This window comes from Electrona antarctica, assembly GCF_951216825.1.
Source record: "Electrona antarctica genome assembly, chromosome: 4".
NCBI classification, from domain to species: Eukaryota; Metazoa; Chordata; class Actinopteri; order Myctophiformes; family Myctophidae; genus Electrona; species Electrona antarctica.
Window position 1 is genome coordinate 21,736,589 of NC_136809.1, and position 18,756 is coordinate 21,755,344.

An 18,756-nucleotide genomic window follows, 5' to 3' on the forward strand; every position below is an offset into this window, starting at 1 on the left:
ATGGGGTCTTGCCCTGAAAATGAATTCATTTTACACTCTCAAGAGTTAAAGATCTATAAGGGTCCATTTGGTTACCAACTCTCCATCATTTAGCTGGGGATCACCTGGAACCCCTTCAAGGACCACTGATTGAGAACCACTACATCTAAGCTTAATTAATTCATGAAAAAATAAAAACCCCAGCCTGGTACCCTAGTCCAGCGGTCCTCAAACTTTTTTGGCTGTGCACCCCCTGTTATCTTCTGACATAGCTGACACACCCCCAACACTCAGTCTCGTTCTATTTGGCCGAATATGATACTTTTTTTACTATGATTATGGCAAATTATCACAGAATGTCACTGCATTGAGAGACATGCAGCTGCTGTATCTCCTTACAACAGTGTTTACCAGATGTTGCTGTTTGTGTTAGCTCTATATGCTGTCTATAACCAAACAGTCAGCCTGTGTTGTTCTAGGTTTAGGCAAATGTATCTATTTTGACTTGTGACCAATTTTTCGATCATTTGAGCAACATATAGAGGGTGGGTGTGTAAATTGTTTGAATTGGTCCATTCTTTCGCTTCTGAGCATTTCACTTTCATTGGTAATTCCAACTATGCCTAATACCTTTTTTATTTTCCAAATATAAGTTTATATGCTTTTATTAGTCTGAAAACATTATATTCCACTTGTATCTGTGTTGAAGCTGAAGAGTTCTTTATAGTATCTTACCACTAATTACAGATTCAAGTCAGAATATTCACCTGATCTTGAGCATATTTAAAATAATTCCAAAGTTCAAAAGACAGTAATTATGTTCACATGCGCAGAAACCAGGATACAGAGTACTCTGGTTAAGGCATGAAATCAGGAAACTAGTTAACATCGCCCGTACCTTCTCTAAATACCCCCGACCTTTTTGACTACTGTCAAAATGCAAACAAATTAGTTATGGAGTCTAAGGCAATATTAAATTAACCTTTCTAACACTTATTGTCAATTGTTATATAATTATGTATTACATTAAACTAGTAATAATTGGGACAATGGAATTTGGCCTTACTGGTCCATAAATGTGTCTAAGATGGTATGGATAAGCTGATGGATGCTACTTCATTGTAATATTTAGTCTTTCAAAACACGCATTACTTACTTCAAAAGTCACTTTTTCCCAGTTGCATTCCTCTCTGCTGCTAACTGCTAACTTATCAGGACGGGAAACCCTTTTAGTCTTTTTACCCTTCAGGGTAACACTTTAGAATAACTATCCGTTATAACTAACAGTTTATGAATGATCTATTAACTAGTTATAACGGATAGTTATTCTAAAGTGTTACCCATAACATTTTTGAGTTGGGTTTTTCAGAAAACTTGAAGGCGTTTTTATAATCTGCCCCAGTCCTAAATGGGTTACTTAAACCCCAGGGGGTCCAGGGGGGAAAATCAAAAACATCGGAGTTGGAACCGGAGAGCAATTGGGTCTCCATTTACCCGCTGAGAGCTGTTCATGAGGTGGACAGCCGCTGCCCCCGCCGGCGGGGGCAATGGGGCTCAAGAGGTTAAAATTGATTTTGTACTATGTTTACAATATTAAGATATGCTTCTAAATATTCAATCAAGCAACTTGAAACTGTATGTGGTGCAAACTGAGTAGATGTAAAATGACCTTGGAAGTGTTTAAAAGTGAAATACCCCTTTAAATATATATATTTTCTTCTAAAAGTTGTTTAAGAAAACAGCCTTGTCAGTATCGGTGTACAATCCATATAGAATAGACCATCACGTTGGTAATTGGTGAATTGTACCCACCAGAAATCCTTAACGGTCTCAGAAATCCCATATCGGCCAGGCTCCATCATCATCACCATGTCATCGTCAATCAGCACAACCCTACTGTGCACAACAGCACAACGCTAGACCTGTCAGACCTTGTCAGAGGAAGGAGCATGATTCTCTTTTGCTTCATATTCCAGCCGTCACAAACATTCATATCTAGGAGCTGTTCAGTACATCTTTTTCACGGTTGCTCCACAGTGAAGCAGTCAGGGAGTTGAACAGTTTGTCGTCAGCACAATTCCTGGGCCATGGTTTGACAGCATTGTCATGCTGCAGCAGGAAGGCAGACACTTGATTTACACCGTTCATTAAAGTCATTTTATAATGGCCGATTTACTTTTCGGGCAAGTGGGCATGACCTTTGGGCAAGTGGAACATGACCTGTACTTGCCCTGATGGGCAAGTGCCTCTGAGACCTTAGTGTCAAGTTCAACCCCTGCACTGGTGCCAAAGGGCAAGGTCTATGCATGTTTTAGTGCATGCACACCTTTTATAGTTGTATTTGTTTCATGTGTGCCTTTAACCAATGCAATATTTCTGTAGTAGTGTTAATTCTGTGTGTTCCGTTGAAGACGGAAGTACGGTGCTTATACTTTTAGATCTGTTGACTGTTATTCCCGCTCTCCTCAGATGAAGACGGTGAGCGTAGCCCTGGTCTTGTGTCTCAACGTAGGAGTAGACCCTCCTGATGTGGTCAAGACCTCCCCCTGTGCCCGGCTGGAGTGCTGGATAGGTGAGTGAATATGTTACACGCATATACTGCTATCCGTGGCACCGAAACGGTTCAGTGTCGACACAGTTACCAGCATCACATCTATGTAGAGTGAGACTTCTATTGATGCTGACTGATCACTATGCAAACTTCCAACATAGGCTCTAAAATAAAACCATCAACTGGAACATTGGACTAGTTTAAAGCTTCTGGGGAAGTTGTCATCTTTGACATCTGCTGATCATTCCTTTTCCCATTTTACGATATGTTCAGCAGTGCTGCAATCGGAGGTGACATTTTGTCCATTTCACTGTCTGAAGGCACGCTTGCAGGTCCTTCTGATTAATGCAGCGTAACAATTTGGTAACCAGCCGGTCATGAGCTGGTTACATACAAGGGAAGCGATTATATATTTATATAGCCAGACATGATCAAATTGTAGATCAAATTGCTAAAGAAATACTTTCTCAGAAGTTTATATATACACCTGTTTTGAGAGTAACTACATATCAATGTCTAGACATTGATATGTAGTATTTGACAGCAAACACACCTGATCTTGTTGTTGTAGACGAGAGCCACGGTGTAGGGTGTACGCATTCTGAAGATTGGCTGTTCTGTTCATTTTACTTAAAGGGGAATACCACTAATTTTCAACATTGAACTATGTCATTAATATACTTTAGAGTTGTTGTGTGGAAATAATAAAAAAGGTCCCCCCCTTCTTTTTAGCCTAGAACTGGAGGTCTAGAACTTGGGGTCATGTGATCAGTGACATCAATTCACAAATATGTACTCTTTGGCTTGCAAAGTACATGTTCGTTATTTTAAGCATACATATCCAAGCTAAGGTGTTCAACATAGAATAACACTAGTCTAAAACCCAATCAAATTAATAATGAACATAATCAAAATCAGACCCAGACCGTGTGAAACAGAAGTAGAGACAATGACCAGTTAGAAACTATTCATGTGACCACAGTTGTTGTCCTGTTAAACACATTGCCATCCGTCTCTAGTTTTTCCCTCTTTACTTGCAGGCTCATAGTTTAGAGAATTCAGTTTTGTAGCCACTGATTATGTTTGAACTTATTTTTTAAAAATTAGAATTAGATAACCACACTAATATGTTAACTGGCTTAATTCCAAAATGCTACTAATTCATATGCACATTGAGTATCGTATTGAAGCCTTGCAAATGGACTCATAATGCTGATTTACACTTTCTTGTTGAAGCTTCATTCATCATCACTATAGTCACAATGCTTGAATTGTCCCTACATGAAGTATATCAATATCTCCTGCAATTTTGTCAATATGTTATTCTCTGCCTGCCTGCTGGGCATAATTTGATATCCCCGGCCTCAATCTATATCCTGCAGCTTTTTATGCCATATTGACAAACTCATCATTATTTCAACCTGTGGTGCAGTCGCCACTTTTCCAAACACCTTGTCTGATTTGATGAGAAAATGGCAGATTCATAAAGAAATGCCTGGTCATGCTGCTGCTGACAGCTGGTTTTATTCACACTGCTATGATCGAGTTGGTTCTGTATTTATGGGGCTAGATTAGTTTTTCTTTCATGTTGACTCATAATAATGTATACATTATATGGGTTGAGGAATTCGTATTTGCCTTATTTTTATTTTACTGTGTTGAATAAAGTGTTTGTGGCATGGTGTGACACCTGGATATACTGTAAGTGTGCTCACACACTGCCTCTGTGTGTTTGCTTGCCAGACCCTCTGTCAATGAGCCCACAGAAAGCCCTGGAGACCATTGGGGCCAATCTGCAGAAGCAATATGAGAACTGGCAACCCAGGGTGAGTGAGTTCCCATGTAACAGACTCTTTCTGCCCCTTACACACACATGCACGCACGCACGCACGCACGCACGCACGCACGCACGCACGCACGCACGCACGCACGCGCGCACGCGCACACAGACACAGACACAGACACACAGACACACAGACACACACACACACATGCTTTGTATACCAGATGCGCAGAGTTTTTGTTGCAGGAGATATTTTCAGATAAGCTGTCATAACTGTGATTGTCACCTTCACCTACCTAACCACACGCCATTCAAGTGTGTTCTGAAAATGAATGCAAATGTGTTCCTTCTACACCGCTGTGTGATTGCACAAAGTGTCAGAGTGCATTGCGTCACATAAAACCACCCAGCTCCTCAACTGGCGTTTGCGTTCCGCTCTGTTCCAGAAGCTCAGATCCCAGAGCAGCGGGAGATGTTGCTTCTAATCAGACTTTCTAGCCTGAAGACACTCTTCAAGTCTGAGAAGAGTTACCAGTGTGACAGACACTCCATATTATACATTTTCCTGTGTTTGCGTTTGACTCTGTGACTGTGTATAAGTGTATATTTGAGGGTTTGTTTCATTTGTTTATGTGCACAACGGTGGAACACGGAAATGCGTTAAGTTGGTGGCCATTTTATCACCGGAATGATTTGCCTCCAGGTAGGTAGGTAATTTCATCTTTTTGTGTGATTGTATTATCACCCACTCTAACCAAGCCATCTGCCTTGCTGAGATGACTATTTGATCCAAAATAGTTTCTTTATTGGAGGTCCAGCATGACCATGCCGCAGTATTTGCTAGTATCCACCTCGTGTTTGATGTGGTCGCTCAAATAGAGGAGGCATGTCTCAGTGGAGTGGGATGTTCGTTCGGAAGCCAGATTGGAATTCGTACATTCGTTTTTTAGTGGCAAGATACTTTTCAACCTGTTCATAGACAATTTTTTCCATCACTTTCGAGATGGAGCTAAGAATAGAAATAGGGCGGTAGTCTAATTTGCTCCACGCTCCTGTGTGTGTGTGTGTGGGATTTCTGGAAGAGTTCGGGTGGCAGCAAATGAGGAGAAATGGTCAAAGGGAACAAATTGAAAGAAGAGAAGGATGTTTCTTCATTGAGGAGAGGATTTGTGTACTGATGGATTTGCTGCATGGAGATGCAGTTGTGAAGAAAACACTTGTCACGCCCAAGCTCACATACACACAGAGAAGGCAGAGCATGAGAGGGTTTGACAGAGTTAACCCAATGATCATACTCACATAATATTGTTGCTTTAAGTCGCACAATAACTTACTGCAAGGAAACATTTTGAACACAGACTGTACTTTGTCACCTGTGTCTGAAGGCCACCTCCTCCCACCTTCCAAAAAACAACGTTTGCCATCAGCTGTAAAATACTAAACTAAGAGAGGGAAATGTATTTCGTGGAGATGGAGCACATCTCCAGAGAAAGTGAGTTGGGGGGTGCGGGGGAGGGAGAGAGAGAGAGAAAGAGAGCAAGAGCGTGGGCTTACTGTAGGATCACCCGTGGGGTCGATTGTGTTGGTGGTGTGTGGGAGGGTGAGAACGCTGCTCTTGCGTCTAGCCCTAGGACTCTGTGCACTACAGAACCCGTGCACTAACAGAGCAGTGCTTCAAGTTCTCACTATACTACACCTCCTAGACAGTAGACACAACTAAAATGTTCTTAATGTGATTACATGAAGCCTACTTACTGCTCGGTTTCTTTCAAAAAATTAAGTACCAGTATAACTTGAGTCAGCAGAGGCTAGTCACTTTAAAATCGCGAGAGTGTTCATTTTATAGAAATTGTCATTTTGTACACTCAAGGATTTAACTTAACTCAGGATTATACACAGTAGACCAAAAGTAGCACTAATAGGTTCATGTCATATACTCGGCGAGTGCTGTTTTGTGCTGACTCAATCCCTCTGTTTGCCTTCTCGACTCACATTGACCCTTGTAGTCAGTCAGTAACACAGAGTAAACACTGTCGTGTCTGCTGCCCGCAACACTCAGGTTCTTTCTTTACCCTACCTCCTCTTTTAATACCACTTACCTAAACATTCATCTGCGTTGGTTTTACCGCCTTTTGTGTTGTCTATCCTCAATTTGCTCTTTTTCACAGTTAGTCTTGTTTGCTATAAATGCTTTTTACTTGTACTAGATTCATAAATGATGATGTAATGGCCTCTATCACCGCTTTTTCCTGGCTTGGAGTCGACTGCTTGCACTGTGGATGCAAATTACCCCAAGTACTGTCCAACTGTGCGTTTCCTATTTTGGGCCTTGGAAGTGCCCCTGGGGTGCAGCTTGTAATAGCTTGCTTCCTGTGCCAGATTTAGCTCGCTAGTGGTGTCCAACCAGGTGCAATGAAAACATACTTTTCATTGCTGAGTGGTTGACCTTTTGGGTGAAACAATATCATTGCATCATGGCATGGCCATGATGTGTCGCATACGGTCTAAAACAGCATTTTAATAGATAGTGTCCTAGGGTTAACATTATATCATAAGTATGCAATATGGCTTTTACAAGTTCTGCATTATTTTTCTTTGTGATTGTGTGCGGTCCCTCTGATGTAGTGCTATGAAAGCTTTCTAGCAGCCAGTCACTCATAAAGAGTTTGAATGAAAGTGACACCCGACTGCAGGCTGCAAAGCTGCTCAATGTACATTCTTGTCAGTGGGCCAACAGAGGCTCAGGTTAAATGTCTTCATCCTTTGTCACTCGAGTCTAGCCCAACACGCAGAAACAATCTCTTTTTTTATTTTATTTCTTGGTGCCCTCAATTTCTACCTTACAGGCTCCTTTAATTTGAGACTGTTTCAGAGTAGGGTTGTCAAATATTGTCAATAATTTAATAGTTCAATTCATTTTATAAATGTTATTAAGTATAATTTTTTGTTAATTTACTAAATCTAGCTTTAAGTTTTAGTTAGTTGTTATTATTTTCCTTTTCTTTTTTTTTTTTTTTACTGGTGGTTGGTGCTGGGGTGTGGGGTTAAGATTAAAAAAAAAGCCGCTTAACATATTCAGAATCCCAAGTTCTTGGGGTTCATTAAAATAGTGACTTTGAGAGCTGTTTCAGCGTACAATGTAAGTCAATGAAGAGCACATTTTGAATTATCAATTTCTAATCACTGGGGCAATTTGGAGTTACATCATGGCAAGGTAACGACACAACCCAAACCTCTAAAAAAGTGGTCTTACCCTTTAAATCAATACTAGTAATAAACTAGCAACGACTGAAGTTAAAATATGAGTAATATGTTCTCTTCTCTTTGTTTTAGTTCCGTAGCAGTGCACTTGTTCTATTAAAGTTTAAACAATCCTGTTTCATGGCTTAATTCTGAAACCATCGCAGACATTCAATAGAGGTTTCTATTAGAAGTTAGAACCTCAAGGTGCCATGCCCATCTCTATTCAGTAGAGCTTTGTTACGTGAAGAGACTCTTCTGTTTGTTGTTTGTCCATGGCTGTTTGGCCTCATCGTCTCCAGAGGCATACACATATAAAAGAGCATGCGGGCAGATTGTTTTACATTTTTGTTTCAGAACCCTGGGATCATAGAAATACATGAAATGACTTATATTAAAATGTTTCACTTAACCTCTCTTCATTTCTTGGTCTGAGTGCCCTGCTTTTTAATTCTCTTTCATGCTCATTTTTCTCTCTCTTGCTCATGCCTGTGTTGAGTGTTCTGTCACTATCTGAAGCTTCCATGCCAGGAATTCTCTCCATTGCAAGATATAATTTGATTATTCTTAGCTTACTTATGATCCTTGATGACCATTTCTACCTTGTGTTCTTGCTTACTGTAAACCGCTCTGGATTAAGAGTGTCTGTTAAATGCCTAAATTGTAATTACTAGGTCCCGTTCTAATATATGAACACCAAATTAGGTACAGTGTGGGTAATGCGATGTATAGATCAGGGGTTCCCAAACGTTTTTTGGCCCAGGTACCCCTTGGGGGGAAGAACTTTTCCCAGGTACCCCCTCATCCTCGCCGATAAGCATATCTGCAACCTTACATTTAGATGCTATTGGAACTATTTGTATTAAAACTTTTCAATCAACACACATTTTCACAACATTTATTTAAGATGCTATCTTAGAATAGATGTAGACCTATTTGACAGTGCAGAAACATAATTGCCTTTCTTGATGGATCAATTAAGCGTCAGCGACCATCAGTTGGTCATACAGCACAGGTCACAGACACTCAGCCTCTGCAGTTTCATTTCTATCCAAAGGCCCTTGAATGATGGAATATTACTGTGATTATGGTAAGCTCACATATCACACAATTCACTGAAAAAAATATTTCACGGACCCCCTGGCTATGCGTCGCAGACCCCCAGGATGCCTGGGGTGCACCCAGGGTGCCTGCGAGCCGCCCTGTGTCCGAAACGGTAGAGAAATGACAGAGTTACCATGTGACCCCCAGGAACGCGCCCAGGGGGCCGGGCCGGTTCCGGCGTGCCGCCCCGCGTCCGAAACGGTTGAGAAATGACAGTTACCGTGTGGCGGTCCCTCTACTGTACCCTGTACTGTACTGTACTGGCACACCCGAAAGCATTACAGTTAATACGTGAGTGTGTGTTTGTGTGTGTGTTAGGTTTTTGGTGGTGAAAAACAACCATGCTGTTTTCGTGCTCATATGCAGACACCCACCCAGCCAGCCAGCCATATACCCACCCACCCACCCACCCACACACACAGCTCCGTAAGGGACTGGTTGCACCACTCAAAAAGTACACAGTCATTTGACGTTGGGAGTGTAACCAACGTGAGCAACATGTGGGGAGTCCGCGCCTCCGCAGAGAGCAGCAGATGAATTAGGGGGGGTGTGCGTGTGTGTGTGCGCAGGTCCGGCAGTCTCTGGTGGGGCAGGTGCGAAATTGTATAGGCCACTGTTTGTCGTGTTGCGGTGGTAGCAGAGGAAGCATGACAGTGCGGTAACACCGAGAACAGTGGCCTGTGATGCAGGTGTCAATAGGGGGCGGAGATGTGAGGTTGCGCAGTTTCCCATGTAAGTAGATGGGGAATTTTTTATTCACTAATGAAGTAATTATTAATTTATAAGTTGTTAATGGGAAAAAGGGCTTTGTTAAGACCTCCATAATATTATGGTCAATGCCTGTGTGAAAAGTGACGGCGATTGGTGCAGGCAGTGAGGAGCAGCGGCAGTGTTTCATTCAGAGTTTCAGACATAGACATTGAGTGAATTATAGTATGATGATGATATAGTGAAAGTTGCCACTTAGTAAAGTTCCTGCTGAATGAATAACATAATAGTCAACTAGTCAAAGAATGACCACAGACATGTCTCGGATAGTGTTTCTGTGTGCAAAACACAGCAATACCTCTCACCCCACCCTGTCCCACCACCACCACTCTCTCTCTGCTGTTTGCCCCTTCAGCCTTGATGTAGCCATTGAATCCCTGCTGTCCACTGTCTACTAACTCTGTCTGCATTATTTATCAGTGCACTGCAGCTCAAATACTTAACCTCTGATTGGCTACAAGGCTCTGCTCTTATCACTGCAGCAGTTCCCAAAATCAAAATGCAAGAGACAGAAAGGCAAGGCAGAAATGAAGGACCTTAAAGTGCTCAATGTCTGTCCAGTTGGGGCTTTTCTGTTTCTCTAACAAACAGAATAAGGCTTTGTCACAGTAAAGGCAGTATAACATTTTGGACGTCAATCATTTGCCATCAATGACTAGAGCAGGCGGTGATCGTGCTGTCAGTCAATTCTATAAATGTCCAGTGTACAGTACAACACATAACGTGATTTACACAAAGATATGAGCACTTTCTCCTCAGTTTTTGAAGAAAATCAATTTCCTGGATTAATTCAAAAAATTGTCACGAAATGTGGTTTGGTATTTTATTTATTTTTAAGTCCTAGAGGCAGTATGCTGGACAACCGTATTCAGACCTTTCTCATTGTCTGGATTCATTGAATTGAAAAATTCCTCTCAGATCCACTGTATTAGCTCCCCTTTTTGAAAGCCCCTTAAAACAAGAAAATATATCTTAAATTCTGGTCAAATTCAACTGACGCAACAATATGCATGAATCTATGGGGTGAGTAAATATAATGTGGAAACGTTCTCTGTGATCTAGTTCTGTGTTTGGTCCACAGGGAGCTCTAGGGAGGAAAAAAAAAACATTAGCACACCGGAAGACTTATGGACAACCCACTGTGAAATCCATAAACAATGTGCTTAGCCGGAAAGATACAGGTCAAGGCGATGGGATCCCTATGGGAAGGAGAGAGCGAGAGAAGAGGGAGAGAGAAAAGAGTGAGAGAGAGAAGAGTGAGAGAGAGAAGAGTGAGAGAGCAAAGGAGCAGCAGAAAAATAGAGGAAACCCAGAGAGAGAAAGACATGGTAGAGCGGCTATTGATCAGTTTTTGCAGCGCCTGCTGATTACCTCATAAATATCCCACTAGAAGACACTTTGGAGACAGCAGGCCATCCAGCGTTAATCTGTCTGGTTAGGGGGGATTACCACTAGATTATAGTGATGTACAGGTTACTGCAGTGCGGTCATGGTTTATACCCAGCCCTGTTTATTACCATTTAGAAGAATATATTGCTTCTGCTGCTGTTGGGATGTTTTTCCTTTCAGCCTAGGTGTACTGATAATAGTAGTGCTGTGTCTCTGTAATCATTCCAGGCCCTAAACCTAGCAGGCAATTTTCTGTTCTTTATACATTTGAAGTTGTTGTTTTTTGTGTCAAAGAGAAAGATCACTTTATGCTTGCTGGTTGAGAGACTTTGCAGGAATCTGTCTGTGTGCGCATGCATGAGAGAGAGAGAGTGGAACGAAGAGGTGAGATATTTGGTATGTGGCTGTCTGTCTCAGCAGGCTGTGCAGTAGAAGTGTTTTATGACAGTCCATCGCCACACTGCACATATATTTGTAAGCATTTTGTCAGAGGCACGATCGGCACAACAAAAACAGGAAAGAGAGCAGGAGAACCGGATTCATTTCTAAAACGAGAGAGAGAAAAATTACATCTGTGTGTGTGTGTGATGGGTGGGCTCTGAAATTGCTCATTAAATGTCATAAAAGTGATGAAGCGAGTGTGCAGTGCGACAGAATGCATTGCAATTATCACAGTTATGAAACGGTACAGAAGTATTGAAGATTGATATGGTCTTTGTTCTATTGCTGAACAAGCCTTTTACTCATCTGGGGTATCTTACCAATTATTTTAATCTTCTATTTTTATTAAAGTCATAACATATCTAATTATTTTTTTTGTGCTGGGGTTATTGTATCATTGTCTATACGAGACCATAAAATCTATTTGTTTTAGATAAATATACTGACCGGTGACGAATGAATGGAAAACTCTGAATTACCGAGAGACATAGTAAGTGGGTGTATGAACTAGGGGTGTATGAACTGTGGCATGTTTAAAAACACTACTCACTTGCAGCTCACTCACTCGCCGAGTGTTTCAATAAGAACAGTGCCTACAGTCATATCTACATTTTGAGCTATGGGAAAGGCAGTAAATAAGTTTGGCAGGTGCAGTTGAAAATGCTCATTCAATTACTGGAATGCTCATATTATTGCAATATCTATCTATCTGTCTATCCGTCTATCTATCTATCAAGTCAGTGTCTGTCTGTGTGTAATCCACGTAACTCGAGAACCCTTCGCCCCACGACTTCAAATTCGACACAAGCATTCCACACCACTGCAGGGGGTGCAGTGGCCGGTGTCGAGTCAGTCGGACCCACGGTTGTCCAGAACCGCCCCAAAAAGGTCTCTGCCCGGGCTCTGGACAGGGCGTCCTGCCCAGGGGCCATATATCAATTTTATTTGTATAGCACATTTAAAAACTACTCTATATATGGAGCTGGCCTGTTCTGACATCATTCTGATGTCTGCATATACTCAATATTTGGGCAGGCCTGACAAAGAACTCCATATATGGGCATAAAAGGGACACGGACATATCTGGGTGGGACATGCATTTCCAACTTGCATCGTTCCAAGTAGGCCAGTTCCCAACGGGCCCCGCTGTAGAGGCCCCACGGGCACCTCTCTAGTAAAGGCAAACTGACACAACTGACACAATTCTGAGAATGTCAATGCAGGACACGAACAGAGACCAGTACACCAAACTACATAGATATACAGGATATTACAGTATAGAGTTGCAGTGCAAAACCCCTCATTACAATGACCAATGCATTTTTTACTGGTGCAAAAAACCATGATGTGGAAAAAAAGTGATATGGTTAGAATGACTCATCTTTGACCATAGTCTCCACAAGTGGGCGAGTGCATGTGTGGCATACACCCAAGAGAATAGGGCCAGAGCGTAGGGAGGAGTTTCGCTCAGAACGGGTTATTCTGGTTGCCAATTTCCTGCCTACCAGTAGGCTAGTAGGCTATAGTAGTAGGCTGCTAGGCTACATTTTCCAGCCTCACTGTGGAGACGTATACCATTGTAGATAAATAAACACTGTATGGTTTGGGTGTCAGATGACAAAATAACAAACTTGATACCCTAACTTGTCCATTCCACCGCAGGCTGTCAGAATTATGCTTCCATTGTAGCCTCGCAGTGCGAGTTGATCGGAGATATCAAATAATTAAATACACGCTGTATGGTTTCTTTGATTTGGGTGTCAGCTGACAAAATAACATAACCTTCAGCAACATTCCCAAACACGTGTATGCTCTGCTCTCTACCTGTCCTCAAACGAGCATGACAGTGTAATCAAAATAATAATTGTCAGATCGGGTGCAGTACTTAGTTTAGACTGACAGTTTTTGGTTTAGACTAGTCATTGGTTAGACCAGTCATTAGTCCTACAACTACAACCTATCTCAAACCCTCACCCTAAACCTAACCTCCCACGGGGCAGCACACCTAAACCTAACCTTAACCCATGTCTAACCAATGACTAGTCTAAACTAAGTATGCACCCCCATTTTCTAACGGTGAATAATAATAATTCTACCGTCGATCCAGAGCCATAGAGTAGAAGAGTTGTGACAAGTCTAAGATAGGAGAGATGGAAGATGGTGTACTGCAGTGACGGTGTAGCATCCTACTAGCCTACATTACATGTAGGCAGGAAGATGGCTCCCAAATAAGCCAAAATCCTCCCGAACGCGTCACTACGCCCTCCCCCTATAGTACATTTTATCCCACGATTTTTGTAACCCATTTTTCTTTACCCAGTGTAAATTATCTAATGCAAATCTGGCCGCTACTCTCCCTCTGCCAACCTGGGGAGAGCAATGGAATGCTTTCCTCAATGCATGAGGAGTCCAAGCCGCTCTTTTCTCCTGACGGGGGGAGTTTTTCCGGTTGGATGTAGTGCGTGGAAGGAACATGTTTTCCCAACCAGTTCCTTTTCCCCTCCATCAGGTGCTGGCCAGGGGGAGGCAGTTTTGAGACCAGGATTAAGAACAGTACAGGTCTGACTCTGAATGCTTGACCAATACTGTGATGGTGTCTGGTCTGGTAGTTCTGTTATGCTGTGGGAGGCATTTTCCTGGCATAGTTTTCGTCTACTTTTCTCCTTAGAGGGAAGCATCAAGAATGGCTCTTTTAGAATGCAAGGAACCTTTAGGGAAAACAGTTCATGCTCCTTTAAGGTCCGTTGAACTCTGTATTCAGCAGGGTTGTAATGATTTCCTCCTGTGTCCTGGACTCCTGGCTCCTCTCCACTAAATGAGTCACCTCTCAGCTGCTGGGCCACTTTCAATGTCCGCAGTGCTTGGGGACAAATCACTAGTTGTGTGACTATTATTACTACACCCTAGCTGTGTGTGCGTGTGCGCGCGTGTGCTGCCAGCAAGGTTTCCTGGAGGCAGACTGTGGAGAGGATGTAAAGCAGAAGGGGACAGGGTATGACTAAAGATATTAAATCTATACTTCCTGAAGTATGGAGTTTTCTATTCTATCATGCTGATTTGCACTTGCATTACAATCCAACAACTTTTCTTCTTTTGAATAAAGATATTGGTAAAAACGTTTTGCGCAAGGATAAGTGTGAAAACTGCTGTGAACCCAATGGGGTTTTTCTCTTTTTTTATTGCTTAATTTATGCTTCATCATACGCCGGTGTCATACATGGAAAATGACAGATCTACAAGCTTATAAATTCCCTATTTTTGGGTCATAACACCAGGCCGGCCGACATTGGATTGTGAAGGTCTGGGGGTCCTCTCCTCCTCAATCATCCGGAACTTCCTTTCCCCTCAAACCGATTTTTCTCAATAAAAGCTGCAGGCTACGAGAGCTTTTATTCTTTCGGTTTGAGGGAAAAGGACGTTCCGGATGATTCTTCCTGCCTGATGACTACAAAACGATACTACAACATGAGAGCGATATCATCCGCTCCAGACCGGTTCACACAGCACTTTTGTAACACAGACCTTTCCTCCGAGGTGGAAAGCCTGGTGACGCGAGGTTAGGTGAGTCCTATGTGTCTCTCTAGGTCGTCCTCAGACAAGCCCTCCATCGTCGTTTCCAGTCGTCCCGGTTCTCCATACATCTGGCCAGTTCGTTGGTACTTTGCGCTCGCTTTGCATCGCTCTTGAGTACATCCACATATGTTAGCGTGGGACGTCCTGGTGATCGATGCCCGTGTGTTGGTTCCCAGAGCACCAGTTTGTGTTGGTTCCCAGAGCACCAGTTTGTGTTGGTTCCCAGAGCACCAGTTTGTGTTGGTTCCCAGAGCACCAGTTTGTGTTGGTTCCCAGAGCACCAGTTTGTGTTGGTTCCCAGAGCACCAGTTTGTGTTGGTTCCCAGAGCACCAGTTTGAGTTGGTTCCCAGAGCACCAGTTTGTGTTGGTTCCCAGAGCACCAGTTTGTGTTGGTTCCCAGAGCACCAGTTTGTGTTGGTTCCCAGAGCACCAGTTTGTGTTGGTTCCCAGAGCACCAGTTTGTGTTGGTTCCCAGAGCACCAGTTTGTGTTGGTTCCCAGAGCACCAGTTTGTGTTGGTTCCCAGAGCACCAGTTTGTGTTGGTTCCCAGAGCACCAGTTTGTGTTGGTTCCCAGAGCACCAGTTTGTGTTGGTTCCCAGAGCACCAGTTTGTGTTGGTTCCCAGAGCACCAGTTTGTGTTGGTTCCCAGAGCACCAGTTTGCTGGCTGGCAGTTCTTGATGCCTTTGGCAGTGTCCCGCTAGTCTCATTCTCCTGGCTACTATTTTATGTGTGAGGTCAAGTAGTCACCCACACACTTTACTTATGTTTAGTTTTTAGTATGATCATTGATCAGACATCAGAGTGTGAAGTGAACTTGAACGTGATCTTGTAAAGATGTTCTTTTCAGCCCAGGTAAGCAGGTGGGGCTTGGATGGTGGTGTTGGCTGTTCAGTCAGGTCAAACAACAATATGCAGACTCTTGTTGGCTACAGGTTTAGCCCCATTAGTGAGACCATTGTGACTCGTATAGCATGGCAATGGCTTCAGCCATTTATATTCGGTAGGATGTACAGTTGGGTGCCACCGATATTGTCCCTTATCATTTGACCCATTTAGGCCTGACCTCAAAATTTTAAAAAATCCTTCTAAATCCTCCAGTTTTCTGAAATAAATATTTTCACGATTTTTCAAAAATAGCAGACCTACAAGCTCGTAGCGCGCCACTCGGTGGCGCGCTATGAGCTTGTAGATCTGCTATTTTTCAATAGCTAAATTATAACAATGTTTAAAACACCAAAAGGGGTTCCCGCCCAAAATGGGTTAACTGTCCTTTTGCGCAGATCACTCAAACCTCAGCAAAAAGAAAAGGACAATATCGATGGCCTCCAACTGTAAGTGGCCACACAGCCGATAGCAGGCCTTTTTAGATTCTTAATTTTGTTATTATTCTGTATAGCACATTTGATATATTATTTATGGTTATTTAGGTATGGCACTGTCAATATTGATCTTACTGTACAGATAGGAAATTACTACACACTTACAGTCTATGCTACTCCTTAATGTTTCCAGTTGAACAGTAAGTTATTAAAGTAATATAAATGTCAGTGCCATTGCTCTAATTTGTCTAACCAAAGTGCAGATCGGTTTTATATGCCAGGACACCATACAGTCCAATTAGTCAGTCACTCAGTCACGCCACAACCGCTCCCACTGTCACTCTAACCACTTTGTTCCCCATTTTAGATCTGATTGCTGTAGAAAGCAGAGACCTCCACCCATGACTCCCTGCCAATTAGCAGGACTGCTGTTCTTATAAATCATTAGTGATGTTCTCCACCCCCCTCCTCGCCTCTCTTCCTCCAATTCCCTGCATCCTCTATCTATCCCGGGCTCTAATGGTCTGCTGATCCCTGGTGTTTTCTCCTCATGACTCTGTATCATACAATCTCTGTATCAGCCACTTGTAGGGTTGTCACAATTATTACAGAATTGTCTAATAGCAATTATTTGAGACAATCGCAATTATTTTGTTGTAATCGTCATAATCGTTTCCATGTTGAAAGATGTTCATACATAAATAAAAGCAGAAATAGCTGATCTACAAGCTTGTGAGCTTGTAGATCAGATATTTCAGTTATATTGTCATATCTGCCCTGTGCATCTTTTCATTACGAAGCCTAAAAGGCAAACCGAAATGTAATTTCTATTCATAATGTTACAATTTCAAATGCCAAAAACACGAAATGAAATTGTTAATCGCAATTATTTGTGTGACAATTAATCCTCAACATAAATGTGTAATCGTGACAGCCCTAGCTACTTGTTCACACTGCTTCACCCTCCTCGGGTGTTGAAATGTCAATTATTTTGATTTGTACTTGGTAATTTCTCCATTGTACTATTGGATGACACCAAACTGTATCTTTCTGAATTTAAGGATTTTAAGGACAATTTCTGAAGAAAGTCATAAAGTGTTACCTAAATCAATTTGCAAAGATGCCTGACAGGGTGTTCCATACTGCAAGTTCCCGAGTCCCGACAGATGCACGTACATTAGATCATCAGACGATCTTCAGACCACTTTTTATACTGCCTTTTTATGTGCCTATTTTGTGAAATTGCTGGGCTGCTTCTACTTTTAAAATCACTCTCCCTCCGCAGTTGCCTCCATAGGAGAGCTCAAGACCATGTTCTTCCCAAGAAGATGCTGTATTATGGTGACTAACCGTGGTATGAATTGCACCGAATTAAATAGAAACACCCACCGGCAAACAATGATCGGAGGACTTATGTTCAAGATACCAAGCATTTCTGTTTCATAACCATCCTAAAGTGATAGAAGCTCCTCTGAATCCTTACAGCACATTCAAGCGTAGTGTGCCATTCTTTCTCTCCCGCTCTGTCCCATCATCATTAAGAGGAGGGGAGAGCCTTTTCACGATCGGAGGGCTTGCAGACCGCCACAGGCTGAGTACACGTGATCCATGCCATCTCTCCTCACTGCTCTCTTCTCTATTATTTTTCTCCTTGCTGCCTTGCTTTCTCTTTCCACAGCTTGCTGCATCAGTCTTTAATTAAATTAGCTTGACAATAAACCTGTGCTACTTAAACATCACAGTGGGTTATTGGTGTGTGATGGCGAAAGAGGAGGAGGAAATTAATGGTTTGGTTGGCCTTCCCAGGACTGATAAGTGGTAACTCTGACTGGTTCATAAGAGTCTAATGACTGCATATCGAATAATAATCACCGCTGTGCAAATGCTGGACATCAAACAACAGCAAACTTATTTGTTTTAAACTGCATGGCTAGAAAACCATGGACCAATTGGTGATATTTTTATTGTGGTGTCACTGATTTATAGCATTATAGCATATCGTGCAGTTTTAGTTTGAATAGGTAATTTATGGTTGTGGATATATCCCTGTCAGATACATTATTTTTACTATTTAGAACAACTTTAAGAAGCCCCCCATGTGTAGTCCTTGTCAACCCCTACAGCTGGTCATGTGGGAGGGGTTAGACATGGACAGCCACTTGTCCAGCCTCTTCTTTTCACCAGATGGCAAGGAATTTCACATAAACGCTATATACTCTCAGCTGAACAGGCTTACTGACCAATCTTTGGGATATCGCTAATGCAGCGACGGAGATTGCCAGCGAGTTGTGTTCTTTGGAGCGCCTGGTCAAGCCGGATGTACGGCAGAGGATTTGAAGTTGAACCTGTATTCTCCGTGGTGGGCAGGAACTTCACTTGGACGCCCTGGTACTTTACAGTCACATTAAGATTAATTCTGTCTGCATGCTTCCTGTCCCAACATGGAGCTGTTGAAGGCAGCGTTACCATAGCAGACTAGAGGCCCCTGTTCCCTGTCACACTAAGCTTTGCTGGACAGCCAAAACACAACTGTACTGGATGGGTTTAGTTTTTAACTTGTGTGTGTGTGGCCCAGAGGCGCAGCCAGAAATGCGATTCTAGATGGG

At 42.5% G+C, this 18,756-nt stretch overlaps 1 protein-coding gene across 3 annotated transcripts in view; it reads left to right on the forward strand.

Moving 5' to 3' along the window:
• Window positions 1-18,756, forward strand: part of rptor (regulatory associated protein of MTOR, complex 1) — a 176,272-nt gene that overhangs the window by 20,907 nt on the left and 136,609 nt on the right. For all 3 annotated transcript variants that reach the window (XM_079500161.1, XM_079500162.1, XM_079500163.1), the window contains exons 3-4: window positions 2,449-2,551; window positions 4,274-4,356. In XM_079500161.1, the coding sequence (XP_079356287.1) occupies window positions 2,449-2,551; window positions 4,274-4,356 (186 nt within the window). The remainder of the gene's footprint in view (window positions 1-2,448; window positions 2,552-4,273; window positions 4,357-18,756) is intronic.